This window comes from Trypanosoma cruzi, genomic scaffold (genome assembly GCF_000209065.1).
Source record: "Trypanosoma cruzi strain CL Brener 1047053516961 genomic scaffold, whole genome shotgun sequence".
Taxonomy (NCBI): Eukaryota; Euglenozoa; class Kinetoplastea; order Trypanosomatida; family Trypanosomatidae; genus Trypanosoma; species Trypanosoma cruzi.
In genome coordinates, this window is record NW_001849431.1 from 55993 (window position 1) to 80061 (window position 24069).

Below are 24069 nucleotides of genomic sequence, written 5' to 3' on the forward strand. Positions count from 1 at the left end.
GGGAATGATCTGGCGTCTTGTCTCTGAGGACGATCCCGCGTTGCCGGATATAATTCACATTGCGAGAACCGCATTTCTTCACATGATGGGGGGTGTGGGGTACGGCCGCGTGGATGTTCGTATTGATCGTGAAAAGAACACGGTTGTTTTTCTTGAAATCAATCCTAACTGTGGCATCATGTATCCATATGGACAAGAGGGCTCGGCGGATTGGATCTTGCGTCTTACGCCGGAGTTTAAACAAAAGGAATTTGCAAAACTTCAAATAAGTGAAGCCATTCGAATACATAAGTGCAAGCAGCCGCTCTTTCGATGTGCCTATGATCCGGTACGGGAGTATTACATTTGTGCCACAAGGAATATACCCGCAGGCAGCATTATCTTTGAGGGCGAGGGCCGGTTGGTACGTTTATGCACGAAACCGTACGTAAAGGCAAATTGGAGCGAGGTGGAGTACAATGAATTTCTCCATGATGCCTGGCCCGTGGGTGCGGAGGGTCATTACTATGCCCTGTGGGATCTTGAATCGTCGGATTGGCGTGCGGTGAATCATTCCTGTGATCCAAATATGGGGTTTTGTCCGAATCGCTCACTCAATGTTTATGCTTTGCGTGATATCGCGAAGGGTGAAGAACTCACGATGGATTGTCGCCTTTTTATGGATGACACAATGCCACCCTTTCAGTGTCACTGCAAGACGTCTATTTGTGCAGGATGGATCCGAGGGGGTGTGATGAGAGAAAGTCATTTCTTTGAATCATACACGGAGAGGTTGATCCACAGGGAGGACAAATTTATTACACAACTGACGAGGAATTGAAGTGAGGGAATTATTATTATTGTTATTATTTTGCGGCAATGCATTCAGCTGGGTGGGACGCTGTTGAATGCCTTTCATGCCGTTTTTTCCTTTTTTTTTTTTTTTTTTGCTCTTTGAGGGAAGGAGGGCGGATGGTGAACAAAGCAAACGGAGATATACTCATAGAAAATTAATACGCACACACAAAATAAGGGAGGGGAAAAGGAGGGAATATTACCGAGAATTCAACGGCAACCACACGACGGAAAAGAATAAAGCGGTTTTATATGAGTTGGGCACTGACGCCCACCGCTAAAAAATTATTTATTTATTTATTTATTTATTTTATTTTTTTGCCTTGCTTTGGATGAATTTTGAGCCTATTGGCGTTGTTGTTGTTGTCTTCTTCTTCGGGTCTTTTTTTTTCTTTTTTCTTCTTCTTTTCTGTGGTGCCGGGTATATCTTTGTCTGCGTCTTGTTCCCTTTCCTCCGTGTGCAAATACGTGTTATTTGAGAAATGTTTTTTTTTTTTTTTTTTCTTTTTCCTTCTGTCGTGAGTATTTTTATTTCTTGTGGAGTGGGGGGAAGAGGAGAAAAGAGGGATTTGTAGGAAAAAAAAGAAAAAAAAAAAAAAAAAAAGGAGGATTTACGTGGGGAATGCGGGATATTTAAATGAATAAAATGTCTTGATGGGACGAATATATTTCTTTACGATTCTTTTCCTCTTTTTTTTCTTTTTTTTTTCTTTTTCTTCCTTTTTTTTTTATTATGACTTATTGGATGACCGCGATGGACGCAATCAATGAGCCGACATCGATGTGAAGAAGTTATTTATTTTGATTTTTTGTTCATTCCTCGCTGTCCCAGCAACCCTCTTTTTTTTTGATTTCCCACCACGCGGCGGTGTGTTGTGGCTGGAGGACTCCGAAGTCTGCCACTTCGTAAGTCATAGTATTTCTAACCCCAACAACGCGCAGCATGTCACGAGAGTGGCAGTCCGAATATATATAAATGCATATATGTGGTTGGAGCAAGCGCTGAGTAGATTGCGAACCCACTGCCCCTCCGTTCGCCCCTTCATTCTGTTTTGCTTGGTTTCTTTAGACAAGTTGAGGGTCCGGCCGGCGGTCCAGGCAAATATATATTTATTTATTACGCTTCGTTATTTATTTTGGCTTCTGTTGAGGCTGCGGTGTTTGGAGGCGCATGCAGGTCTGGGCTGAAATTTACTTCTTTCCTTCAACTGTTGTGTGCACTCTTTTTTTCTGCGTGAATGGCTAGACACCATCGTCCGATTGTGTGTGTGATTGCTGGAGACCCTCTCACTTCGCCGGAGGCTTTGTTGCAGCACCTTCGTGCATACTGGCGTCGTGTGGGTATACTGGAACTCTGCGAGGATGTGTACAAACTAACACTGAGACATATATGCCAGGATGTAATTGATGAGGGATTGAAGGAAAATGAAACGGCGCTACTGCACATCACATTTGAGCTTCTGACATCACCGCCACAGACGCTTGTTACTGGGGTTGATATCTTGCTGCTTCTCTTTTCCCCGGCGCATCCCTTGTCGTTTTTGCACCTATGGGAGGTGTGGTGGCCAATGTTTGTCCACCTGCGGCGATTGCCAATTTTCCTTTTAGCAACGCACATGGAGCTGCTTGTTATGCCGGACGTTCAGCGCTACATGCACGAGCGTGGCATCCAGCCAATTAACTTGCAGGAATTAACATGTGCGGTGCAGGCAACAACGCTGTCTTTGGGGCGTGTGATTCCTGTTTCATTGGGCGATGCGGACCTTTTACATGCAAATACACTCGATTCGTCGTGTAAATCTCTTGTTTATCTTAGCAACTCGCTCATGCGCATTTTTTGTGCCACACCGGGCGATGGTCATGATGACGCTCTACCAATTCAACTGCGGTGGGAGGCGACACTTAATGAGGCGAGTGCGGTTCAGCTGGAGGCACAACTTCGCGAGAAATGGGTGGCGATGCCGTCCGCCAGAACAGGGCGTATTTTTTACTCCAATCGGATTACAGGTGAGGTGACAACCGTACAGCCCGCGATTGTTCCAAATGACACAAGCGAAACCTTTGAGCAGCGCCGCGCCGTTGCCTTCGCCGCACAAGTAAGGGGCCATAAGAAGGCATCCAACTTGGGATCGTCGCACGGCGCAACTGTTCAAACGGATGTTATGAAAAACCTGCAGTATTCCGTGAGACTACTGTACGAGAAGAGAGCACGTCTCAAAGAACTTCAACAGAAGAATTATCTCTTACGTTCCGTCGTGCAAAAGTTACGGGAAGAGACAGGGAGTCTTTCTTCCGATTTGGAGAAATTACGGAGTGAAAGGGCGTCGCTGGTGGAGAAGATTAGCATCACACAACAGGAGTTCCAGTCCTTTCAAACCAAATGCGAACTCATCGGATCCGTTACGGAATCGCAACTTGCGTCACTTTATGAGGAAATCAACCACGTCAAGCGGAGTTATCTTCAACAGTGGAATTGCAATAAATTGAGAAGGTCCGACGTGCGAGCGATGCATCTAAGAGTAGAGGAGGTTGTAAATACAACTGAGAGACTGCGGCAACAAATAACAGAGGGTTCAGAAAGGACGATAAGACTACTGCAGAAACAGTACCTCATGCACCACAATGAAATTACTGAAATAGAAGAAAAAAGCCTGTTGTTCCGGCGTTGGCAGGCCCTACGTGGGCGTGAGCGAGGGGAGGAGCCACCTAATGGTGGAGGTTCGTCCTGTTGCGCGGGGGACGCTCCGACGGAGTGGGTATTGCTGCTGCGTGGTCTTTTGAACGCTCTGTTGGTCGTGGTGGAGCCACTTCTTTGCGCGATTGATAGGCTGCAGCAGATGAGCGGAAGACTTACCGCTCCGTGCAGCGTCACTGTGCAAGCAACACATGGTATGCGGCGTTTGCTGCTGGAGGAGCGACTGCAGCGTTGGCGGATTGAGGTGGAGTGCACGCTGGATTACGCGAGTTGCATTGTCAGCGACTTTCTGCTGCCGATGCAGCGCCGCGGCCGCCTGGTGGGCGAGCACGCGGCTGCCTTGCTGAAGCTGTTCTCATGACATGAGACTTGCGGTCACCGCGACAGTGTCTCCTTTCCCTTTTCTTTATCGCTCTTCTTCTTTTTTCTATTGCTGCTACTTTTTTCCCGTGGGTGTTTGCCTGCACGGACCGTCCTCTCCCGTCGTTGCTGATTTCTTTGTTAGTTTGTGCCACACACTTTGGGCGTGCTTATTGACTTATCTGAAGAAAAGCAAACACGTAGAAGAGGGAATATTTGTTGCCACTGGACACAAGGGCACATACACAGAAGCATATACATATCTATACATATATAGAGTGTGTGGGGAAGTGTCGGATGGAGAGGCTGCGTGAGCGGTGCATACTGGGGCGAGAGGTGGTGATCTCCAAGCTGCTTGGAGCTGGGGCGAACGGCCGCGTGTACCTTGCCGCTCCTGTGAGTCAGTCGGATGAGTCGAATCAGTTCTCGTACCCGTCTCACTTTGTGGTGAAGGTGATGCAGAAGGATCTGTTTCCCGCAGGCCACCTGGAGACGATCCTGAAGGAAATCAATGCCGTGCGCGTGCTGAAGCACCCGTTTATTGTGAGTTATGTGGGCGCCTGGGTGGAGGCTGGCGGCGGGGAACACGACGGGAGTGTGTGCCTGGCCATGAAGTACTGCGACGGCGGCGATCTCCACGACCTGATTCTCGAGTACAAGAAGAGGGACGAGTACGTTCCGAACGACCTGGTGATGATGGTGATGCTGCAGATCTTCTCGGCGCTGAATCACGGCCACGCGCACCACATCATTCACCGCGACATCAAGCCGGCGAACCTTTTCCTTGTGCGCGGCGAGAGCGGCTGTGGGGGCGTGGCGAGGGCTCTTGTGGGCGACTACGGGCTGGCGCGCCCGGTGGAACGCACGGTGGAGCTGGCCAAGACGCGCGTTGGCACGCCGTGCTACTGTTCACCGGAGATTGTGGCTGGGGAGGCGTACAGCACCAAGACGGACATTTTCTCCGCTGGCGTGACGTTTTTTGAGCTCATGACGAGGCAGCGGCCGTTCTGGGAGAAGGATTTCACGGATCGCCAGTCGTTCTACGCGATACTGCACTCCGACCCGATGCCGCGCCTGCGTCGTTTGGCGGAGGGCCGCTATGACAGCTGTCTTGTGCGCGCTGTGGGGTCGTGCCTTTGCAAGAGGGAGAAGGGGCGTCCGACGGCGTACGAGCTGCTGACGGGCTTTGCGACGCGCCTCACGACCTATGTGCGGGCGAATGGCATTCCTGTGTGCGGCGAGGTGGCGAGGGTTTCGCCTGTGCGGGACGATGGGTGCTCCCCGCTGCGCCGCCTCTCCCCCATCTCGCCGGTGCGCCGCACGTCCCCGCGTCCGCAAGCGCCGTCGCGGCCCCGGAAGGCGACGCCGAGGCGGAATGCCGTGCCGTGCGCTGCCCCCATTGTGCCCGCTTCCCCCCGTGCCGTGGTGGAGGACGCTGCGGCGGCGCCGAGGGAGGAGGAGGAGGCGCCGGGGCAGAAAGGCGTGACCGCGGAGCACGTGCTGCAGGTGCTGGAGGAGGTCCTGGGCGACCATGCGGAGTGCGAGGGGCTGAAGCAGCTGCTTGGGGGTGACGTTGAGGCCTTCCTGCTTGTGCGGGTCCTCCTGCTGACGCGTGGCAATGACAGAAACGCATTTGAGAATGGCATCTTTAAGCTGCTGCTGTCGTTGAAGCCACAGATTTCAGTGGAGCGGGTTATCTTGTGGATGTCGGGGCGCGACCGCACTGCGTAGCTCCCGCATTCCATGTGGTGTTCTTTCTGCCGTTGCTCGGATCCGCGCACACGGCGTTTGTGTGGAGCTCGCCGTGTTTTTTTTTTTTTTGTGTGTTATTTGTATTTATTATTTATTTGCTTTTTTGTTGTTTTGCCTTTTATTTTATTTTATTTGGGCGGCAGCGCTTTGCCAGACGGCCGTCACTGCCCGGACTGTGCTTTTGATGGTAATAATTGTTTTTGTACTTTGACTGTCTCACGCCGCACTGGATGGCCAGGTTGACGCTGACCCTTTTCTCTGCTTTTTAAACAGTTGTGCTGTTGCTTCGTTGTTGTTTATTTCTTTGAACGAAAGCATGGCATTGATTACTTTCAGAGAGCCCTCCATGTTTTTTATGTTTCATTGTTATTGTCATGATGCCGTCAAATGTGCCGAAATGTATATATATATATATATATATATATATATATATATATATATATATATGTGTCTATCTGTCCTTGTTGTTTGGTGTTTACAGTCTGCATTTTGGGGTTTATTGTGGAGTGTTTTTTTTTTGTTTTCTTTTGTTCTTTGTATGTTGCCTTTGTGAAGCTGTTTTAGTTTCTCAGGGTTCTGAATAAAGTTGGATTCTAAGGAAAAAATTTATTGTTATTATTATTGTTTGTTTTCTAATGAGTGTGCGGAGTATTGTGACAAAGCAGCTGCTGCGACAGTCCACGTTGCAGCCGCGGCTGAAGCTTCCTGCTGGTAGGGTCGTGTCACTTGAGGAGGGTCGACGTTTGGCACGCTTGGTACACGAGGAGACGGAACAAACAGATGCTGCCAATTTGGCTGCCGTTGAGAATCGGTCGCTGAATTCGCCTGTCGTTCTGGAGGAGGAGGTATCGAAGCGCATTTTGCTTCTGCGACAGAGGAGTAATAAGGCTGCCAATATCAAGGCAGCTGTCGCTTATGCCCAGCGTAGCAAGGTGCCCAGTGCCGTGGGAAAGATGGGGACGGAGGTGCGTGAGGTGGCCGTGAAGTTGCTGCGCAAAGATTCTTCTGCTCGTGGCGCATTGAAGGAGCGTCATGAACGCACCAAAAGGACGAGAAGCTCGAAGAAGCGGGCAGTTGGCACACGCAAGTGAGGGAGCGTGTGGGAATTGTGATATTTTTTTGTTTTCGGTACGTAATTGTGTAATATTGCCTGTGGGGGGCATCAAACTTTCTCTGTGGGCTTTTTTCTTGCGGATGCTTTTCTTTATTTGTCTACGACTTGTCGTGGGTGAATGACGGTCTCTGTGCCTTCCATACGCATGTATTTTACTTTTTTAATTTTTTCCCTTTTTTTCTTTTTTAATTTCATCCACTTCATGCCTTATGTTTAGGATTTTTTTGTTTAGTGGAATTCTTTAATATTTATTTATTTCTTTATTTCTGCGTGTTTTTTTTTTTTTTTTTTTTTGTGTGTGTGTGTGTGTTTGCAGAGCGGACTGGTTCTTGTTAATAAATGATGTTGTCTACGTGCGTATCGCTGTTGGTTTTGTGGAGTTCTTTACTGTTCACGAACACCACTTTGCCTGATTTTAAAGAGAGTTTTGGCATTGCGACCGTGTCCAACTTGTCCTGTGGGAATGCACGGATTGGGCCGTCGAATGGCTCGTTCAATTCGTCACTGTGGTCTATTGGCATTTCAGAGAGATCTTTGCTCTCATGCGCTGTAGACATTGAAATGGGCCGCGTTCGTTCTCGACTCTACACGGATGTTGACGTGTCCCCAAGTGCGGTGTCTCTCTTGAGATCCTCGGATGATCAGTGCTCCAATGCCGTTTTTACCAAGGACGCCTGCGTGTTTAGTATGACATTGGATAACGTCCGGCTCGACCCTCCTGATCCAATGCTTGAAGCGCTGATATCTTTGTTGAAGGAAACAATTAAGAAAAATTCGGGTGTTTACTTTTGTGACGTTCTTGTCCCCCACTTTGAGGATGAGCTGAAGAATCAAACGGTGAATCTACCGGAACCACTTCTCCCTTTTGTCCACGGCGCTACTCCTTTAAATGGTTCAACTATTTTTCGTGGGCTGTTGAACATTTTGAATAATCTGCCGGACATTTTGAGTATACGACTGAAAGCAACTGAGCCTTCCAATACGACAATTCAACTGCATTTGAATTTTTCTCATGGATTTGAATTTTCAAAAACCAACATGACATGGAATACTAGTGGGTTTGGCTTTTTGCCGGAGATGTTTCAGTCAACATTGGATGCGCTTTTTGATGTTCCTGTTGTGTGGAATGAAGCTGGACCTTCTGCTGGCGCTGAAGATCTTGGTATAAAAATTCGAACACCGCGCCCTTTTAATATGTCGGTAGATATCTCAATGTATAATCTTACTTGCGGAACTGACGGGTTCTACTGTAGTCTACCATGTACCAATGGAATTGAGCTGCTAAATCTGCGTCTATATGGTTTGAATGAGTGGGATCGGCTTGTTGTGAACTACATTGGTCCTTTTGTTATGCAGAGAATTAATGAACTTTTTAGTTCCATGATAATTCCCTTTTGTAATACAACCGACAATCGCTTTCAAATCCCTATAAAGGAATCTCCAGATATTGTTTCTGTGCCTCCAACAGAAGTAATCGTTCCTTCTGTGCTTGTTGGTTTTGCACTGGTATTTGGGTCAACTTTTTTGAGCATCAGGAAACATCGTAAATCCCCTGTGTATTTGCTTGATGGAAGCATCATACCACTTTGGCGTGTGCTGTTGGAGGATACGCTACTGATTCTGATGATTGTGGTAAACGCGCTGGCGTTTCTATGGTCAAATTGCACCACCGCCGCAAGGATTGTTGCTGGTGATGAAGTGACATTGCTGTCCTTCTCTCTCATGGAGACGTCTACGAATCTTTACAAAGCCGGTCTGAGGCCATTTGCGGTACTGGTTTTTGTTTTTAGTGGGCTTTATCCGTACCTTAAACTGTTTACTATTATGACCTGCACACTTGTTCTTCAGAAGCCGGAGTCGATGGTATTGAAGGTGATTGATTATTTTGGGAAACTCTCATTTCTGGATTCATATGCGATGGTGGTTATGTCTAGTGGCCTGCAGATGGAGGGAATTGCAGATGTGAAGATTATTGCTGGGTTTTACGTCTTTCTTGCGGCAACGGTTCTTTGTGTTTTTACCGGTAACTACGCCACAACTTTTTGGCGTCGCAACACGTCGCTTCGTATGCGATCCAATTCAATAGCCCGATCCATGAAGGAAGTTCCAGATGAAGCGTTACTTTTGGTTTCGTTAACTGTGAATGAGAGGCATGTCGTGGAGATGCCAAATACCCCTCGAAGTAATTTTCGATCCCTGTTTTGGCGTGTACTCAATGCTTTGTTTGTTGCCGCTTGTATTTTACCGCCATGGATAACGCCATGTCTGAGCTACCGGGTGAGAGGTGCCGCTACTCTTATTCAGCCAAATGACCGGAATATGACGCTGTATGAGCTTTCTTCCGCGTCCACTTCGCTTCTTCTGACATGTGTGTTTACTATCGGCATTGCTCCGCTCTTTTATGCTGCATTTTACCCACGGTTGGCTCTGCTTGCTTCTTGGGGCGCGGCGGATGCATTCCTTCTGGCGTGTGTGGCCGGTATATTTCAGTTGGAGAGGTTTGTGGAGTTTGTTATTGGAACTAACATGAGGAGCTTGTACACGGCAGAGGCACGCCTTCTCTGGCCCATGATCCCGCTTTTAATCGCATCTGTATGGCAGTGGGTTCTTGCGGCGGAACATGTCTTTGGGTTGTCAGAGTTTATAAGAAATTACCGGGCGAAACCTCTGGAGACGCCTGCATCCCAAATGGGGCGGGAGGAGGATTTACTTTTGATGTGACCAACTGGGGTGGCTTGGAGGGGGCTACGATGCACACAGAAGACGGGAACTGGCAGTTGGGCGTTGAAATCACCCACCATACATGCACCAAAGACGATGTAGGGGAGAGCATTCTTCCTCATTCCTTTTTATTCTTTGGTACGAAAAAAAAAAAAAAAAAAGATTAAAAAGATAAAACAAAAAATAAGAAGAAATAAGACATAAATAGCAATGATTGATGTTGGCGCAACCACTTTTTTTTTTTTTTTCGTATGTGTGTGTGGGTGTGGAGAGGGGGACGGTGCATGAGAGAAAATAAATGCAAATTGCGGCACTGCACGCTTCGCATTCTTTGATGCCGTCTTGGTGCCCAATCTGCAATTTGGATGCCGAAGAGCGTCGTGTGTGCGCAGGAAGTGGAAATATTTGATAGCAATGAGAATGCCGTTTGATTCTGAAGTTTCTGCGGGATGGATGGAGGCGCAAACAGAGGTGGGGATGGGAACAAGCAAACAAACAAAAAGGGAAGAAGGAGAAGGAGCTAGAAGAAGTTTTTGCCAAGTTTTTTTTACGTGTTTTCTTCCTATGACACTGTGGCTATGCGTTTTTTTTTTTTTTTTTTTTTTGTTACTCTCTTGTAACGTTCGTGCGTGTGTAATTGTTTTATTGTTATTATTATTATTGTTATATGTTTATATGGCCTTTTTTTATCTTTTTTTTATCTCTCCGTTGAAAGGAGGGAAACCACACTTTTCATTAGCGTAGGGGGAGGGAGGGAGGGTAACAAGACGTGTGTCCTACAGCTGGTGGTTGTGGTGGAAACAATCTAAAGCAGTCCCGGAGTGTTTTTTTTTTCTGTTTTCTTCCCCCCCCCCCCCTATACACACATACATACATATATATGCATATAACGAATGGAGACACGGGGACAGGACGTTATGTTTACCAATTGATTATTCATGCTTTCTTCCTCTCTTAATGTGCGTGTGTTGTTGTTGTTGTTGTTTTTGCCACGAATTACTTTACTTTATATATATATATATATATATATTTACTTTAAGAAAAAGTTTTTTTTTTTTGTGTTGTTTTACTGGATAGCCATGTGTTTGCATGCATTTGTTTTTTTCTTTCTTCTTATCACATAAGTGTAGGAGCGGGGCGGGGAGGAAATGTTGAGTGCAACAGAAACATGGCGTCAGTGCGCCGCAATGATGGACAACACCTCGAAGGAAGAGCTGCTTTCCGCAGCTGCTGTTGCTGGAGAAAAACTTGCAGCCGATGAGCCAACGCGGTGTACATTTTCCGATGGCCCACAGGAGACGAGTAATGCAATGCTTGTAAATGCCCTTCTTTTTCTTTTTAGGCAGCTATGCGCCGAGTACATACGAGACGCAGACACGGCGCGTCAGTTTCTTCTGTCGCCGCAATTCGGCGTTGCCCCGCAGACCGCAGACGTCATTGTGGAAGTGTGGATGAAGAATGGCCGAGGCGTCATGGCACAGGCGCGGCGCCGGACCGTCGCAGACTTTTGCAGCATGGCAACCTGTGGAGACGCCGCGTTGGAACGCGTGCCACTTTTTCTTGCCTCGAGATCGCGTGTTGTGGTGGCGGAAGGGAACATGTCAGAGGAAGGTTTGAACCTTCAAGACAATGAGCACCGCGTGGAGTCCTTGCTAGCACTTCCCGCAACTGCCAAATATCCTTGTGGCGTGGAGGTTGTTGTCGGGCCCGAGGAGGCCTATATGCTCTTCTGTGAACTTGACAAGGTGCAGGCAAAGCTTGATGCCTTGCTCATGCACTCCCAGTAGTGAGGCAGTTGATCAAAAGCAGGAACGCATCGTATTTAGAAATGGAACCGTTTTGAATATAAAATAGGGGGATTAGAATACCGTGTATGTTTTTTTTTTTTTTTTTTTTTTAAGTATCATGTCTAATTGTTTTCCTTTTTTCCTTTTCTTCTTCCCGGGTATTAGAGTGGATGAGAGCGTCGGTGAAGGTCTGGCTGCAGGAGCAGAGGCGACGAAGAAACACCCTGCCGCCCGAGGAGGAAGCACGCATTCAGAGAATAAAGGATCGTCTGCGGATTGGTAGCCCTCTTTGTGAGCCTTATGACTCGCACACGGAAAGCAGTTGGAGAAAACCGACGCCCGTCAGTTCGGCTACCGCAGAAAGTCTGCTGCAGCACAACGCCGTTCTTCTTTCCCGACTAGAAGACGTGGAGGAGGCACTTCGCCACAGTGAAAAAGAGCGGCAAAGGCTGCGCACCCAGCTGCTTCAGGCATCTGACGAAAACCGTCGGTGTGCCATGCAGCTTATACAACTGGCGCTGGATACTCGTCGGGGAGAATTGCTTCTTGAAGAGCAACTCTTCCGTGAAAGATTGCTGCGTCATGAGAGTGAAAAAAGGCAGAAGTTTCTTTGGGAACTGGACCACCCCCTACGCAGCGATAGTTGCGCGCACGCATCGCACAATGAGCGGCTTCAAAGCAACCCAAGAGTTTCATTGAGTAAGCAATTTTACGCCTAGCCGTTTAAAAGTTTCTGCACTTTAGAAAACAAACGCCTCAAAGCCAACAACCGCACTTTAACTGTCTTATTTATCACTAAGCAACATTGTGCGCGTTAATAATGCCTTTAGATTGGGGTTTCTATGACACAGGCGCTACGTAAATTGCAACTCTGGGCGCCTGTGTAATCATTTGGGTGGGAGGGAAAAAGCCTGTTGTTCCGGCGTTGGCAGGCCCTACGGGGGCGTGAGCGAGGGGAGGAGCCACCTAATGGTGGAGGTTCGTCCTGTTGCGCGGGGGACGCTCCGACGGAGTGGGTATTGCTGCTGCGTGGTCTTTTGAACGCTCTGTTGGTCGTGGTGGAGCCACTTCTTTGCACGATTGATAGGCTGCAGCAGATGAGCGGAAGACTTACCGCTCCGTGCAGCGTCACTGTGCAAGCAACACATGCTATGCGGCGTTTGCTGCTGGAGGAGCGACTGCAGCGTTGGCGGATTGAGGTGGAGTGCACGCTGGATTACGCGAGTTGCATTGTCGGCAGACTTTCTGCTGCCGATGCAGCGCCGCGGCCGCCTGGTGGGCGAGCACGCGGCTGCCTTGCTGAAGCTGTTCTCATGAAATGAGACTTGCGGTCACCGCGACAGTGTCTTTTTTCCCTTTTCTTTATCGCTCTTCTTTTTTTTTTTCTATTGCTGCTACTTTTTTCCCGTGAGTGTTTGCCTGCACGGACTGTCCTCTCCCGTCGTTGCTGATTTCTTCGTTAGTTTGTGCCACACACTTTGGGCGTGCTTATTGACTTATCTGAAGAAGAGCAAACACGTAGAAGAGGGAATATTTGTTGCCACGGGACACAAGGGCACATACACAGAAGCATATACATATCTATACATATATAGAGTGTGTGGGGAAGTGTCGGATGGAGAGGCTGCGTGAGCGGTGCATACTGGGGCGAGAGGTGGTGATCTCCAAGCTGCTTGGAGCTGGGGCGAACGGCCGCGTGTACCTTGCCGCTCCTGTGAGTCAGTCGGATGAGTCGAATCAGTTCTCGTACCCGTCTCACTTTGTGGTGAAGGTGATGCAGAAGGATCTGTTTCCCGCAGGCCACCTGGAGACGATCCTGAAGGAAATCAATGCCGTGCGCGTGCTGAAGCACCCGTTTATTGTGAGTTATGTGGGCGCCTGGGTGGAGGCTGGCGGCGGGGAACACGACGGGAGTGTGTGCCTGGCCATGAAGTACTGCGACGGCGGCGATCTCCACGACCTGATTCTCGAGTACAAGAAGAGGGACGAGTACGTTCCGAACGACCTGGTGATGATGGTGATGCTGCAGATCTTCTCGGCGCTGAATCACGGCCACGCGCACCACATCATTCACCGCGACATCAAGCCGGCGAACCTTTTCCTTGTGCGCGGCGAGAGCGGCTGTGGGGGCGTGGCGAGGGCTCTTGTGGGCGACTACGGGCTGGCGCGCCCGGTGGAACGCACGGTGGAGCTGGCCAAGACGCGCGTTGGCACGCCGTGCTACTGTTCACCGGAGATTGTGGCTGGGGAGGCGTACAGCACCAAGACGGACATTTTCTCCGCTGGCGTGACGTTTTTTGAGCTCATGACGAGGCAGCGGCCGTTCTGGGAGAAGGATTTCACGGATCGCCAGTCGTTCTACGCGATACTGCACTCCGACCCGATGCCGCGCCTGCGTCGTTTGGCGGAGGGCCGCTATGACAGCTGTCTTGTGCGCGCTGTGGGGTCGTGCCTTTGCAAGAGGGAGAAGGGGCGTCCGACGGCGTACGAGCTGCTGACGGGCTTTGCGACGCGCCTCACGACCTATGTGCGGGCGAATGGCATTCCTGTGTGCGGCGAGGTGGCGAGGGTTTCGCCTGTGCGGGACGATGGGTGCTCCCCACTGCGCCGCCTCTCCCCCATCTCGCCGGTGCGCCGCACGTCCCCGCGTCCGCAAGCGCCGTCGCGGCCCCGGAAGGCGACGCCGAGGCGGAATGCCGTGCCGTGCGCTGCCCCCATTGTGCCCGCTTCCCCCCGTGCCGTGGTGGAGGACGCTGCGGCGGCGCCGAGGGAGGAGGAGGAGGCGCCGGGGCAGAAAGGCGTGACCGCGGAGCACGTGTTGCAGGTGCTGGAGGAGGTCCTGGGCGACCATGCGGAGTGCGAGGGGCTGAAGCAGCTGCTTGGGGGTGACGTTGAGGCCTTCCTGCTTGTGCGGGTCCTCCTGCTGACGCGTGGCAATGACAGAAACGCATTTGAGAATGGCATCTTTAAGCTGCTGCTGTCGTTGAAGCCACAGATTTCAGTGGAGCGGGTTATCTTGTGGATGTCGGGGCGAGACCGCACTGCGTAGCTCCCGCATTCCATGTGGTGTTCTTTCTGCCGTTGCTCGGATCCGCGCACACGGCGTTTGTGTGGAGCTCGCCGTGTTTTTTTTTCTGTGTGTGTTATTTGTATTTATTATTTATTTGCTTTTTTGTTGTTTTGCCTTTTATTTTATTTTATTTTATTTTGGCGGCAGCGCTTTGCCAGACGGCCGTCACTGCCCGGACTGTGCTTTTGATGGTAATAATTGTTTTTGTACCTTGACTGTCTCACGCCGCACTGGATGGCCAGGTTGACGCTGACCCTTTTCTCTGCTTTTTAAACAGTTGTGCTGTTGCTTCGTTGTCGTTTATTTTTTTGAACGAAAGCATGGCATTGATTACTTTCAGAGAGCCCTCCATGTTTTTTATGTTTCATTGTTATTGTCATGATGCCGTCAAATGTGCCGAAATATGTATATATATATATATATATATATATATATATGTGTTTATCTGTCCTTGTTGTTTGGCGTTTACAGTCTGCATTTTGGGGTTTATTGTGGAGTTTTTTTTTTTTTTTTTTTTTTAGGAGGAGACGAGGGCTTGTTATTTGTTTTTCTCACGATATATGTGTTGTTAAATTTATGTGCTTATAATAGTTTGTATTGAAGGGCTTTGTTTTATATATTTCTGGTACTTTTTTTTTTTTTTTTTGTTGGTTCACAGTAGACTGTGGGGTGCGGTTTGTGTATGATCGGTGCATGTTGTTTTGACTGTTTTTTTTTTTCTGGTTGCTTGTGTTTTTTGGGTAGGAGGATTTGATTATGTAAAAACGGTGTGATGAATAATATACCATGATGCAGTATATATATATATATGTATATATACATCCTTATCTTTTGTTTGATGTGTGAATTTTTTTTTTTTTTTTTTTGTGTGTGTGTGGGAAAGAGTAGTGTAAGAGAGAGAGGGATGCGTTTGTGGCGTTTTGATTGTGTCTTACGTGTCGGCAGGAGCGGGCGGCGACATGCCTCCACGGTCGCCAAGGCGTTGCCGGTGCGCATGATTGGTGTTGTGCACAAAGTGTTTCCTGACCGGGGGTACGGCTTTGTTCTCGCCGTGCCACCTCCTGCTTCGCTTCTGTCGACGGCCCCGCATCCAGCATCATCCACAACGATGGAAGAGATCGGGGAAGACGCGCAAATTACGGCGAGTGTATCACAGCCGTTGAGCCGAGGAGATCCTTTGAGTGTTTGGTTCCTTCTGCGTAAAGGTGAGGCCTCTACAACTGAGACGCGGGGGAAGTCGGAGGGCGCGGCTTCTCCGCCAACACCTTTGCCTGGATCGTACGTGACCTTCTCCGCCACCTGCCACTATGACAAGGCGAAGCAAACGCATCTGTGGCGGGCGCAGGAGGTGGTGCCATGTGATCCTGAGGAAGAGTTGCAAGCGGCACTTCGAAGGGTTCGAGATGTGCGGTGGGATTGCATCACCTCCGAGGACGTGAGGAGGGAGATGCGCCAGGTTGCACAGCGGTACTTGTTGGAGGAGCAAAGGGCAGTGAAAAGTGCGTCTCGCAAGGACGATGATGCGGCGGCCGAGGCTTCTCAACGTTCTTTACTTGAAGGGGAAATGGTGGATGACATTGCCATGGAGGAGCTTCAGATGCAACTGACCCAGGAACGAGTACGGCGACATTTCCACCATCTTAACAAGGCGTCACAACGTTTTTTTGTTCGTGAAGTGGACCTGCGGCGGCCGATGATATCAGCGCAGAAAGATATGGAGATGCAAACAAATCCCGAAGGGGACGAAGTTGCTGTCGGCCGTTGGCGGTTTTCAGATGACGAGAGGAGGCGTTGGGAACGTGTACTGCAATGTCTCAAGGAGCAGGATTGAGTGGCAGTGGAGTGAGTGTTGGTTCCTGCTTTGGTTTTGGCATTCTTTTCTCTTTTCCTCCTTCTTTTTCCTTTTTCCTTTTTCCTTTTTTTTGCGGCGGGAAAAGGAATAGGGTGAGATTTATGGCGCAGCACATTAAAAAGTTGCTTATGGATAATTGTTATCCCCGTTGCTTTAATGAGGCATTTGCGGATTTATCGATGTGTGCCGATTGCTTCCTTTATTTATTTATTTATTTATTTATTTTTGTTTTTCGCTCTTAAAGTTGAAGTTGACGTCTCTTCCGTTTTCGTTTTTTCCTTTTCTTTATAACACGACTCATGTGGAGTTTGTCTCAGTGAAGCCGATGTCTAGTCACAGCAGTGATGTATACGTCATGGAAGACACAGAGGAGTCGCTTCGTACGAGCTCGGCAAACTCCCCACTTGAAGATTTGGTCCGCTCTTCTTCCTTCACTTCTTTGGGATCATCCAATGAGAAATGCGGCCGTCACCCACCACCACCACCAGCGGCGATGGCACGTACTATCTGTACAGTTGGCACAAACACAGAGAAGCAGGTGGAGGAATCTGTGAGCAACCTGCTGCGGAGTGGCATTATGGGTCTTATGCACACAATCGCCGGGGATGAGTTTGCCCATCATATGCTGCAAAAGAGTCGTCAGGATATTCAGCGAAGTTATATTGAGAGAATTACAGGACTCGCTCAAAATACAATCAACGTTCTTCATAAATTGATAGCTTGTCAGTCTTATCCAATGCACGGGAAGGAGTCAGCGTCAGAAATTGCCGTGTTGGATGAAAAGGCTGAACCTGAGTGGCTATCGGAGCTGCAGATATCGATAGCAAAGACTGATGCCCTTCTTCAGGGTTTAACCGAAAAGAAAGAGACATTGTTGACGGCCACAGATGCAGCAGAAACGACATGTTCAATTCCAACGATGCCGGCTGCCAGGTCGAACGTGCGGTTTTCTGCTTCGCAGCAGACATCTTCATTACCATCGCCCTTACAGGATAAGACAGGGCGCATGCAGGAACTTGAACATGAGCTTCGAATGCTGCAAGAGCAGATGGCGGAGGTGCGCGTGGTTTTTGCAAAGGAGGGAGTGGATAGTGTGGTACCCCTCTACAGTGAATTACTATCTCTGCGCGCTGCGAAGAGACAGGCCGCATTGAGAGAAGTGGAGAACACCATGGCTTACCTGGCCACCCAGCAATGCTGCTTTGATCAGCAGTTGGAAGTAATGGAGAGACGTAAGAGGTCACTTGAACTTGAGGTCAGCCGTCGCTTCTACGAAGGTGGAGACGCAGTGATCGGATTGATGGAGGATGTCGAAAAATTGGCACGGGCAGGTCGTAAGCTTAATGGGCTTCGTGGCAAATATAGACGGCGTGTGAGAGAAGTTGACCCGGTGGTTTGCGCAAATTTCTCTTCTTTTCCTGGCGAAAAACGACAGCGCACTTCGAATACTGATTTTTCCGTTCTCCTTGATCGGCAGTCTGAAAAGGACCAGGAGATAATGGCGTTACGCGGTGAATTGAATGCCCAACGACTGGAAATGGAGGAGTGGAAGCGGCGTTATGAAGCCGCTGTTGGGGAGATGAGCCGGCCTCAGGAGAGCCCTGTGTTTAATTCTTTGCTGCAAGCAGTAGAGGACCGGGTCTCCCAGGAGGCAGCACAGAGATGTACTCTTCTCTGTCGTCTTTTTGGCTGGGAATTGCTTCAGCTAACAGATGACACGGTCGTTCTTGCACGTGTCGGCTGTGCAGAGGAAAGACTGACGCTGCCAATGCCCAATCCTTCAGGAGATGAAACAAGTGCCATGGCGAGAAGTATTGTTTTGGCAAAGAAAGTGTTAGAGGGGTCGCTTGTAATTCGAGGGGAATGCCAAAAGCATGAAGATGCTGAAGAGGAGCACAATGACGACGCTGGGGAGCAGGCCCCCACACCGAAGGATAATGAGGAAGCAGAAGCGGGGGAGACTGTTCCGACAAAGAAAGAGACGCCGTTTCCCACAAACGATGATCATGACATTGAAATGGAGGTTGACGATTCTGCCGAAACAGGTGAGGTGGATACAGAAGCACCATCTGAAGAGAACCCACTCATAACAGAAAACACAGTGGACTCACCTGGTAAACTGGAGCCTTCCTTTTACAGCAGCGGTCTTTGGGAGGAATAATTATATGGATCATATTCTACGGCATGTCAGGATATGTATTTCCTTATGCACAAACACTATCTATGGGATTTTTTTTTGTTTATTTTAGACTTTTCTTTTCTTAAATTTCTTTATTAAAGATGTATTATTATTGTTACAACATGCTTCTCAGGTATTTGTGCTGTGCTGTTTTTTTTTTTTTGCTTACTATTGCTTTTTTTAATTTATTTATTCTCTTCTCTTCTTCTCTTTGCACATATATATGTATACATATTTTGTTGATGGAATAAAATGTTTTTAAAGGGATGATTGGCTGCGTACCGCCGGCAGGCTTTATAACAGCAAGCGATGGACGAACATTGGCACCGCTTGTTGTGGGCAGGGGTGCCCCCACGCAATGGGTAACATCACGGCCTGTGGAAGAGGGGGAGGTATTGTGGTCGGAGTGCCTCTTTGTCTTTGGTGTTGGTGAAGGCGGCGGTCGACTTTTGATGTTGACGGAAGACATGGAGTGGAATAAGACGGCTTTGATGGTATGGAACGCTATGGTCTCCAAAGGGGGCGAAAAAGTGACGGTGTGGTCCGTGGGGTTCAGCGCACTTGCTCGTGCACTGCTGTTAGCGGGGAGTCGTTGCCCTGCCGTTGCAACCATGCTTGTTGAGCCGCGATCCATATCTTTGCACTCAGACTCCGTGGCGGTATCGTTGTCGACACTTTTGGTGAAGAGCTATGAAAAAATGAAGGGGGCTTCTCCGTTCACACCAATAGCAGCCAGCTGGCTACTTATTGCCATGCAGGAAGGCAGTCTACCACTTCATGATCCGGTAGACGCAGGGGTGGCATCGCTAAGTTGTTTTCTTTCTTTCTCACGAAAGGTGGCAAAAGTTCCTTTAAGGGCGGCGTCAAACGCTTCTCTCTTTATCGAGTCAGTAACGAAGGCGGGTGAGGTTAGAGTATGTTGTAGGGCTCGCAAGAATATTCCTGCGGAGGCACCGGTGAGATTGCATGTGGGTCGTTCGTTGGACGCTTCTGTGACAGTTGAGGACAAACTACAACTTGAATGGGGAAATTATTGTTGTGGAATAGAAGGGCGATTGCTTGGTGTTGCATGAGAGAAACCAGTTTTCTTTCGGTGTGCCTGGTTTATTCTCCAACGTGTCATTAAACCATACTGCTATTATAGTTTTTTTTTTTACTTTACAATTTGAAGTAGATACGTATAAAGTTATCATTATTACTGTTTTTTTTTTGTTCATTATTATTATTTGTATATGTATTTTCCTTTTTTGATGCTATGAAATGGGAATGTATTTAGAGAGCGATAGGTAGAAGGATGAGAGTAGTTATTGTGGGCGCTGGGCTTTCGGGTCTGTCTCTTGCAGCCTTTCTGCGTCGTTTGAACGTTGATTGCGTCGTCTTGGAACAGGCACCGTTTTTGCGGGCAAATTATCAGATGCCTTTTACGTTGTTTGCAAATGCGTTAAGTTGTTACAAGGCGTTTGGAATGGATCACGTGTTAAGCGGGGGTGATGTTGTTTCAGAGGACTATTTTGGGATCTTGGACGAGCGTCTCCGATGGTTGCTACGCGTGCGCAACCGGATGGTGCACCTGAGAGCTTTAGGCGACGGGGAGATGATACCTCTCAGCACCGCACCACCCGCCAACAGTGAGTCCATTGTATCCCAGCGTATTCAGGAGAAGATGAAGCAAGAGCTTGGTAGCGTTCCGCTTCGCGCAACATTCTCTGCGGATTATCTCCGCCGAATTCTTCGTTATCATGTGGAGGATGTGCGTTTCAATAGTCGAGCCGTGGATCTTTTGCCGCACGATGGTATCAAGGGCGGTGTACACGTTGTTTTAGAGAATGGTCAAACAGAGTGGGGGGATGTTGTTGTGGGGGCAGATGGTGCACACAGCACGATTCGGAGGCTTCTGTACCCAAGCGAATATATTGGTACCAGCTCCCGTTCACTGGGAATGACGCAGGTGGATGGGTTTGTGGAGCTTGGCCATGATGTTTGTCCCACCGGAGACTATCCTGTCGAGGTCTGGGGCAGGCGGCGTGTGCTATCATGTGTGCCACTTTACTGCGACGGAAAGGTTCAATTGGCCTTTTCAGCCACTCTCTACGATCCACCCATGGAAGTTGTGGATATTCACAGCGAAACGGACGCCATGGCTGTGCGGGATGTCTATCGTGCTTTGCTACACCGCGAATTTGCGGCGTTCGGTGATGATATTACTGTTCTTCTGCAGCGAGCGGAGGTGGCTGTGCCCACCGAACTGGTTGAGGTTCCTGTTATGCCGCGATGGTTCAATAAGCGTGCGGTGCTAATTGGAGAGGCTGCGCATGGCTCCTTGCCTTCCTTCCTTGCGCAGGATGCTTCGTTGTGCGTTGAGGACGCAGCCCTTTTGGCCGCATCGCTTCTCGATGTCCCGTTGCACAGCGACGCGGGATTTGAGTACGTCTTTAAGCAGTTTGAAACACTGCGACGTGATCGTGCAGAGCGTTATATTCGCCAATCACGTCGGGCCCGCCGCTTCACTAGTTTGTCGTACTCAACGGTGCGGGATGCGATGTTGGGGGCGACGCCTTCCGTGGCGCTGATGTGGTTTCAGAGGTGGCTGTCAAACTGGAGGTACAACTCGCAGCAGCTGGAGGTGGATCCCAAAATAAAGGCAGAGACGGCTTTCAGAGGCTGAACGAAAAAAAATTTTTTCATATATTTTTTTTTGTGTGATTTTTTTTTCTTAAAAAACTGCTTTCATCTATGGGTGTTACTTACATGCGAGCTCTTTTGATACCATTCGGAGCAAAACGAGAAGAATGCCGATGGAAGGAGATGATTGTCGATGGTGCTTTCTTGCTGGGCTTCTTTATCCGATATATATATATATATATATATATATATATATATATATATATATATATATATATTTCTTTTCCTTTTTTGTTGTTGTGCATGTGAGCTCTGCGTAGTCGTGCGTGTTGGTTGGGAAGTTATTTGGTTTGCGCATTTTTTATTATTATTATTTTTTTATGCGTGCTTGATAATGGTGACGATTCGTTACGCCCTTGTGGCATCCGCAGAGGGGGTCCCTTTAGCCGATTTCCAGGCGGTGCCGAGCATGCATGCTGGAGGAGCCAAAAAGATACTTGCGAACATCAAAGGGCCTCTTGTTGAGAGGAAATGTGTCACCTTCAATGGCTACTCCTACGACATACTGCCCCACAGGGACGGGACGGTGTACATGTGCGTGACGGAGGAGTCTTGCAGTCGTGCAACCGCCTTGAAATTTTTGGAAGCTGCTCGAAAGCACTGTAACTCTCGGAGTAAAAACCCTGTTGTTCTAGCTGCCGAGTTAAGGAAGGAAGTGGAGATGTTTAACAATACACTGAATACTAAAATACGTGATATTCGTTCCGACGTTGAGAAGGTTCGGGGGGAAATGATCACAAATGTCGATAAACTGCTGGACCGTGCGGATCGAATTGATGCGTTATTATTACAGTCTTCTGCGCTGGAGGGAGAGTCCTCGGCATTCCGACAGAACACAAGGACTCTGGAGCGCCAATATCTCTGTCACCGTATTCTTATCTATGTATTCATTGCTTTCGTTGTGCTGGTTTTGCTTTTTGTCATTGTTCTCGCTGCATGTTCACGGGATGGGGTCAACTTTAATCGCTGCAAAAGAAATTGAAAACGAAGTTGAATTGGCGTAGCCGGGGGTTTGGCCTCTTTGCTGTCACAAGTGATACCGGATGCTTTTTTTTTTTTTTTTTCCTTCTTCTATTCCTGTTGTTTTGTCATCCTCTTCCTTGTGCGTGGTGTTTGCTGACTGTTTTCGTTGGTGCTGTTGTTAGGTGGAGGCGTGGGGCGGTCTGTGGACGGTTGATTGTATTTTCAGGGCTCATTCAACTATTTTTTTCCCTTTTTTTTTGAGGTGGGGGGCAATTTTTGTTTTCTTCTTTTTGACTTGCTGCATTGTTACAGTGCCGGGTTCTTCCGCTAGTAGCTGCACATTACCATTAGTATTTATTGGCGACACGGTGCATTTAGGCATTGATGGACACGTTTCACTACGAGGAGGTGCAGCTGACGGAGATGCGCGTGGAAGGGGAGATGTTGCGATACCCGTGCCCCTGCGGCGATCTATTCGAGCTTTCGGTTAAAGACTTTGCTGCTGGAGCCGATGTCGCCCAATGCCCTACATGTTCACTCACATTGCGTATCATCTGCACCGATACCGAGCGAAGGGCCTTTTTAAGTCAACATGGCGTGGAGGGAAGTGAACTCTGCCTTGTCTCCGTCTAAATGCAGTGCATAATACAAGTGTATTTACTGTAAGCGTGTGGGAAAGGAATGTGCGACGAGAAGTGGTGCGGGAAAGATGATACCGCGTTTGAGGATATTGTGTGTGTTTTTTTTTGTTGTTTTTTAATGTATATCTTCACTGCTGCTTTTTTTCTTTCCATTCTGTTGTTTACACTGAAGTCCCTCAAAGAAGAATATAAGTAAATACATAGGCATAACCCTCCTTTTGTGGTGCGAGCAAAAGGGGGCATTTGTAGCGGGGGGAATATATATATATATATATATAGGCCTATTATCTTTCTTTTTTTTTTTCTTTTTTTTTTTTTTTTTCATGATGCTTCGTCGACTTTTTGTCTTTGACGCTGCAAGGGCGACTAATATGCGTTTTCTTACAATGACCAGCGAGGTACGCGATAATCTTACAAAGCAGCTTTCTGCGCTGAAGGAAGAGTGTAGAGGGCAAGGATTGGATTTAGCGGACATGAGCGATGCGTCGCGAGCGGCCATGCGGACAGTGCAGGAGGGCCTAAGACGTGCCAGCGTCGAGGACGAAAATTTTAAGGGGAAAAGCATAACTCTTTCAGCTTCTATGAAGGCATACACGGCACGCCTGTCGAACCTACAGGATGAGGCGCGGTCCATTCAGACGGAGGTGGATGCGCTGCTTAAAATGATATGGGGCACCGAAGCTCCAACGAAGGCTGCCTCCTTCGCCTCACCCCCGCGGTCAACGGAGGAGGTCGGAGTTTCTTCTTCTTCTTCTGCTGCTGATGCTGCAGCGGGAGGGAAGGGGAATGAAACGGTCGATGATGAGTTTATCGTGGAACCACCGCCTCTTGCCAAGGCATTGGGGAACGACAAGCGCCCTGCTGAGCGTGTTGAGGCCGAGCGGGTGCAAGGGACCGCGCATAAACCGGTGGAGGAGATGAGGGTGGAGGAGATTGAGGTGGAGACCATTGAAGTGGAGGTGGAGCCGAACGAGAGTCCCGCAGACAACATGAAGATCACCGACATCACAAAGGAGTTGTATGAACGAGGCGTAAACTTTTCCGACTGCCTTGACGCGCGGACGTTGCGTCAGCGATACAAGGACGTGCTGGCGGGCAAAATTTCGCCCGGTATCTCGCCCGGTACGGCAACCTCAAGCCCTGCGGCTGCAGAGGCTAACACAAACCAGCCTCGCATGCCACAACATCGGCCATACCAACAACAACAACAACAGCAGCAGCAGCAGCAGCTTAATACGAACGAGTCTGGACTTGCCCACGATCCCTATCCGAACGCATACAGGAAGATGGTGGACCCCATGAAACATGTGTGGGAGCTTAAAAGTGAACTTGCAGCGGAAAAGGGGATTGACCCAAAGAGCGTCGATCTATGGAGTGGGAAATGCAAACTGGAGGATCACAAGCTCTTGTATGATTATC

General features: G+C 48.7%; 15 protein-coding genes across 15 annotated transcripts, besides 42 other annotated features; all 15 read left to right on the plus strand.

The window, feature by feature from the left end:
* Tc00.1047053506469.10 (hypothetical protein, conserved) lies at positions 1-820 on the plus strand (the record flags this gene model as incomplete). The annotated part of the gene is made up of 1 exon (XM_805894.1): positions 1-820. A coding segment is annotated over one exon (820 nt), but the record flags the coding sequence as incomplete, so codon positions are not given.
* Positions 1-10232: a sequence feature (heterozygous, Esmeraldo-like haplotype).
* Positions 903-928: a microsatellite.
* Positions 1120-1145: a microsatellite.
* Positions 1320-1343: a microsatellite.
* Positions 1411-1438: a microsatellite.
* Positions 1514-1564: a sequence feature (T-rich).
* Positions 1637-1761: a mobile genetic element.
* Tc00.1047053506469.20 (uncharacterized protein) lies at positions 2073-3890 on the plus strand (the record flags this gene model as incomplete). The annotated part of the gene is made up of 1 exon (XM_805895.1): positions 2073-3890. One exon carries the CDS (start codon positions 2073-2075, stop codon positions 3888-3890), a length of 1818 nt encoding a protein of 605 aa, XP_810988.1.
* Tc00.1047053506469.30 (protein kinase, putative) lies at positions 4187-5620 on the plus strand (the record flags this gene model as incomplete). The annotated part of the gene is made up of 1 exon (XM_805896.1): positions 4187-5620. The coding sequence occupies one exon, from the start codon at positions 4187-4189 to the stop codon at positions 5618-5620; it is 1434 nt and encodes a 477-aa protein (XP_810989.1).
* Positions 5697-5775: a sequence feature (T-rich).
* Positions 6039-6088: a microsatellite.
* Positions 6277-6732, plus strand: Tc00.1047053506469.40 (hypothetical protein, conserved; the record flags this gene model as incomplete). The annotated part of the gene is made up of 1 exon (XM_805897.1): positions 6277-6732. One exon carries the CDS (start codon positions 6277-6279, stop codon positions 6730-6732), a length of 456 nt encoding a protein of 151 aa, XP_810990.1.
* Positions 7029-7049: a microsatellite.
* Positions 7095-9476, plus strand: Tc00.1047053506469.50 (hypothetical protein, conserved; the record flags this gene model as incomplete). Its single annotated transcript, XM_805898.1, has 1 exon — positions 7095-9476. One exon carries the CDS (start codon positions 7095-7097, stop codon positions 9474-9476), a length of 2382 nt encoding a protein of 793 aa, XP_810991.1.
* Positions 9620-9670: a sequence feature (A-rich).
* Positions 10060-10081: a microsatellite.
* Positions 10119-10143: a microsatellite.
* Positions 10233-10334: a sequence feature (haploid, non-Esmeraldo-like haplotype).
* Positions 10335-10692: a sequence feature (haploid, Esmeraldo-like haplotype).
* Positions 10484-10506: a microsatellite.
* On the plus strand, positions 10625-11263 carry Tc00.1047053506469.60 (uncharacterized protein; the record flags this gene model as incomplete). Its single annotated transcript, XM_805899.1, has 1 exon — positions 10625-11263. The coding sequence occupies one exon, from the start codon at positions 10625-10627 to the stop codon at positions 11261-11263; it is 639 nt and encodes a 212-aa protein (XP_810992.1).
* Positions 10693-11065: a sequence feature (areas merged during assembly that could not be assigned to a particular haplotype. This can correspond to areas where the two haplotypes were merged or to regions with more than two copies in the genome that were merged during assembly.).
* Positions 11066-12655: a sequence feature (heterozygous, Esmeraldo-like haplotype).
* Positions 11353-11374: a microsatellite.
* On the plus strand, positions 11434-11982 carry Tc00.1047053506469.70 (uncharacterized protein; the record flags this gene model as incomplete). The annotated part of the gene is made up of 1 exon (XM_805900.1): positions 11434-11982. One exon carries the CDS (start codon positions 11434-11436, stop codon positions 11980-11982), a length of 549 nt encoding a protein of 182 aa, XP_810993.1.
* Positions 12656-13219: a sequence feature (areas not merged during assembly with more than two copies in the genome that could not be assigned to a particular haplotype).
* Tc00.1047053506469.80 (protein kinase, putative) lies at positions 12879-14312 on the plus strand (the record flags this gene model as incomplete). The annotated part of the gene is made up of 1 exon (XM_805901.1): positions 12879-14312. The coding sequence occupies one exon, from the start codon at positions 12879-12881 to the stop codon at positions 14310-14312; it is 1434 nt and encodes a 477-aa protein (XP_810994.1).
* Positions 13220-14257: a sequence feature (heterozygous, non-Esmeraldo-like haplotype).
* Positions 14258-14318: a sequence feature (areas merged during assembly that could not be assigned to a particular haplotype. This can correspond to areas where the two haplotypes were merged or to regions with more than two copies in the genome that were merged during assembly.).
* Positions 14319-16590: a sequence feature (heterozygous, Esmeraldo-like haplotype).
* Positions 14449-14472: a microsatellite.
* Positions 14735-14770: a microsatellite.
* Positions 14831-14852: a microsatellite.
* Positions 15129-15155: a microsatellite.
* Tc00.1047053506469.90 (hypothetical protein, conserved) lies at positions 15142-16164 on the plus strand (the record flags this gene model as incomplete). Its single annotated transcript, XM_805902.1, has 1 exon — positions 15142-16164. One exon carries the CDS (start codon positions 15142-15144, stop codon positions 16162-16164), a length of 1023 nt encoding a protein of 340 aa, XP_810995.1.
* Positions 15179-15199: a sequence feature (AT_rich).
* Positions 16207-16257: a sequence feature (T-rich).
* Positions 16384-16410: a microsatellite.
* Positions 16511-18346, plus strand: Tc00.1047053506469.100 (hypothetical protein, conserved; the record flags this gene model as incomplete). Its single annotated transcript, XM_805903.1, has 1 exon — positions 16511-18346. The coding sequence occupies one exon, from the start codon at positions 16511-16513 to the stop codon at positions 18344-18346; it is 1836 nt and encodes a 611-aa protein (XP_810996.1).
* Positions 16591-18445: a sequence feature (haploid, Esmeraldo-like haplotype).
* Positions 18446-18698: a sequence feature (areas merged during assembly that could not be assigned to a particular haplotype. This can correspond to areas where the two haplotypes were merged or to regions with more than two copies in the genome that were merged during assembly.).
* Positions 18515-18577: a sequence feature (T-rich).
* Tc00.1047053506469.110 (uncharacterized protein) lies at positions 18631-19437 on the plus strand (the record flags this gene model as incomplete). Its single annotated transcript, XM_805904.1, has 1 exon — positions 18631-19437. One exon carries the CDS (start codon positions 18631-18633, stop codon positions 19435-19437), a length of 807 nt encoding a protein of 268 aa, XP_810997.1.
* Positions 18699-18889: a sequence feature (areas merged during assembly that could not be assigned to a particular haplotype. This can correspond to areas where the two haplotypes were merged or to regions with more than two copies in the genome that were merged during assembly.).
* Positions 18890-19420: a sequence feature (haploid, Esmeraldo-like haplotype).
* Positions 19421-24069: a sequence feature (heterozygous, Esmeraldo-like haplotype).
* Tc00.1047053506469.120 (hypothetical protein, conserved) lies at positions 19659-21029 on the plus strand (the record flags this gene model as incomplete). Its single annotated transcript, XM_805905.1, has 1 exon — positions 19659-21029. One exon carries the CDS (start codon positions 19659-19661, stop codon positions 21027-21029), a length of 1371 nt encoding a protein of 456 aa, XP_810998.1.
* Positions 21033-21061: a sequence feature (AT_rich).
* Positions 21180-22028, plus strand: Tc00.1047053506469.130 (uncharacterized protein; the record flags this gene model as incomplete). Its single annotated transcript, XM_805906.1, has 1 exon — positions 21180-22028. The coding sequence occupies one exon, from the start codon at positions 21180-21182 to the stop codon at positions 22026-22028; it is 849 nt and encodes a 282-aa protein (XP_810999.1).
* Positions 21211-21264: a microsatellite.
* Positions 21343-21368: a sequence feature (AT_rich).
* Positions 22394-22642, plus strand: Tc00.1047053506469.139 (hypothetical protein, conserved; the record flags this gene model as incomplete). The annotated part of the gene is made up of 1 exon (XM_805907.1): positions 22394-22642. One exon carries the CDS (start codon positions 22394-22396, stop codon positions 22640-22642), a length of 249 nt encoding a protein of 82 aa, XP_811000.1.
* Positions 22908-22928: a microsatellite.
* Positions 22940-22972: a microsatellite.
* Positions 22974-24069, plus strand: Tc00.1047053506469.148 (hypothetical protein, conserved; the record flags this gene model as incomplete). The annotated part of the gene is made up of 1 exon (XM_805908.1): positions 22974-24069. A coding segment is annotated over one exon (1096 nt), but the record flags the coding sequence as incomplete, so codon positions are not given.
* Positions 23847-23880: a microsatellite.